The 1,654-nt window shown below is 38.6% G+C and overlaps 1 protein-coding gene across 1 annotated transcript in view; it reads right to left on the bottom strand.

Moving 5' to 3' along the window:
* Window positions 1–8: 8 nt before the first annotated feature.
* Window positions 9–1,654, bottom strand: part of LOC119597645 — a 6,268-nt gene continuing 4,622 nt past the window's right edge. Inside the window, exon 2 of the mRNA XM_037947241.1 lies at window positions 9–1,654. This exon is cut by the window's right edge and continues 1,059 nt beyond it. Within this exon, the coding sequence (XP_037803169.1) occupies window positions 42–1,654 (1,613 nt within the window). The 3' untranslated portion in view covers window positions 9–41.

The following is a 1,654-nucleotide window of genomic DNA, read 5'->3' as shown; positions in this document are numbered from 1 at the left end:
TGAACCTGTCAATTATCCAGCATTAGACTGATCGTTGAATATTATTTAAATGCATCTAGTAATTTAGGCAAACTTGATGCCAATTCGTGGATTCCTTCAGATGTTGATTCTGGTTCCATAATCTTCTGGATGGAACAAAAGGTATTTTGTGCAAAATCTATTAGTTTTGGGACTGTTTCATGTTTAACTTTCTCCTGTGTCACGATTTCGACATTTCGCTTGACCAGCTGGTGGAAAGCAAACTCCACATCACATTTATGGTCGTCTTCAGGTTCATCTTCCTCTTCGTCTTCCGTTGTCCGAATGACATGTTGAGGCCTAAGATGGTCTGTTATTGCTACTATTTCTTTATAGAGGCTTCCTAATATGTCAGTGCTATCGATGTCTTGCAGTGCACTAATGCATAACTCTAACATATTTGTTGCATTCCCTGATGCTCGCAGTAATTTGCACAATTTGTTACATCTCCTTCTTTTTACTGGACGAGAGCATTTGCTGTATAGAAGAAGACTAGTGAGTGCAGGGAGATATCGCTTAATCAGTGGTTTTTGACTCTTCATCACAAAACCTACTACTTTGCACATTAAATCGATGAACATCTCTTCCTTATCACTTGCACTGTCTTCCAAAAATTGCCTCGCTTCTTCAGAGTCTTCAAAGAACAATTTCATGTAAGGGTGATCTACTAAACATCCAACCTCTTCTTTGAGTGGCTCTCTAATTTTTTCTAATTTCCAATCTGAAAATTGTGTGACAACAAATCCAGCTGCCCAGTGTTCTTGGAACTTATTGTGTGGGAAGGACCAAGTCTGTTCAAATGAGGTACCGTCCCAGGTTCTCTTTGAACTGAAAAATCCAGATAACATGTCTATGTGTGGCACTTCCAGCTTTTCACACTCTTTTTCCAATTCCTCTATTGTATCTGGCAACAGATCATGTTCTTTTCTTTTCAGACCACGAAGGGACACTTTCTTCAAGGCAGTGAAATATTTTTTGACCTTGCTTGCAGCATCAGAATACTCTTGTACTGCTAATCTCTCTGTGATTTTGCCCATCATGAGGACTGTTAAATCCTCATAGATATCTGTAGAGCGTTCGGCGGGATTTTTCAACTCACGAATAATCACAAGTGTTATTGTCAGAGGGACGTCCAGCTCATCCAAGTCCATATGTAAGGTCTCAAGATTTGCAATGATATTAATCTTCAAGTCATCTATGTGGTCTGGTTTAGGTTCAATCCCAGATAATGTTCTTTCAACAAAAGACATGCGGTCTTTCCTATGTATTCCCTTGATTTCAATGTTCATTACCTTCTTTCTTTGCTCTGCAATGGGAATCAGATCGGTCAAGCAGCCTGGCCTGGTAGTTATCACAAAACGCATATTACTTCTTTGAAACTTTAGTAGGTCATTGACAAGTTTCTTTGAATTTTCGTTTGCTTCATCATAACCATCCAGAAGAAAGACTACACTGAAATTCAAGAAGAAGTCTTCAAAATACTCTATCTTAACTCCGGATTCCTTAAAAGTGTCTGGAAGCAAAATCTTTAACAAGTCCCTAAAACTGCTGATGTTAGATCCTCGAAGCTGAAAGTAAATCAGATGTGAAACATTTTCAAGTCCTTTGATTTGCATTGTTTGTTCCACCCAAGTTT

The sequence above is a fragment of the Penaeus monodon genome, chromosome 39 (assembly GCF_015228065.2).
Source record: "Penaeus monodon isolate SGIC_2016 chromosome 39, NSTDA_Pmon_1, whole genome shotgun sequence".
NCBI lineage: Eukaryota > Metazoa > Arthropoda > Malacostraca > Decapoda > Penaeidae > Penaeus > Penaeus monodon.
Note: the sequence above shows the minus strand (reverse complement) of the source record. Positions and strands in the feature narration are given on the sequence as shown.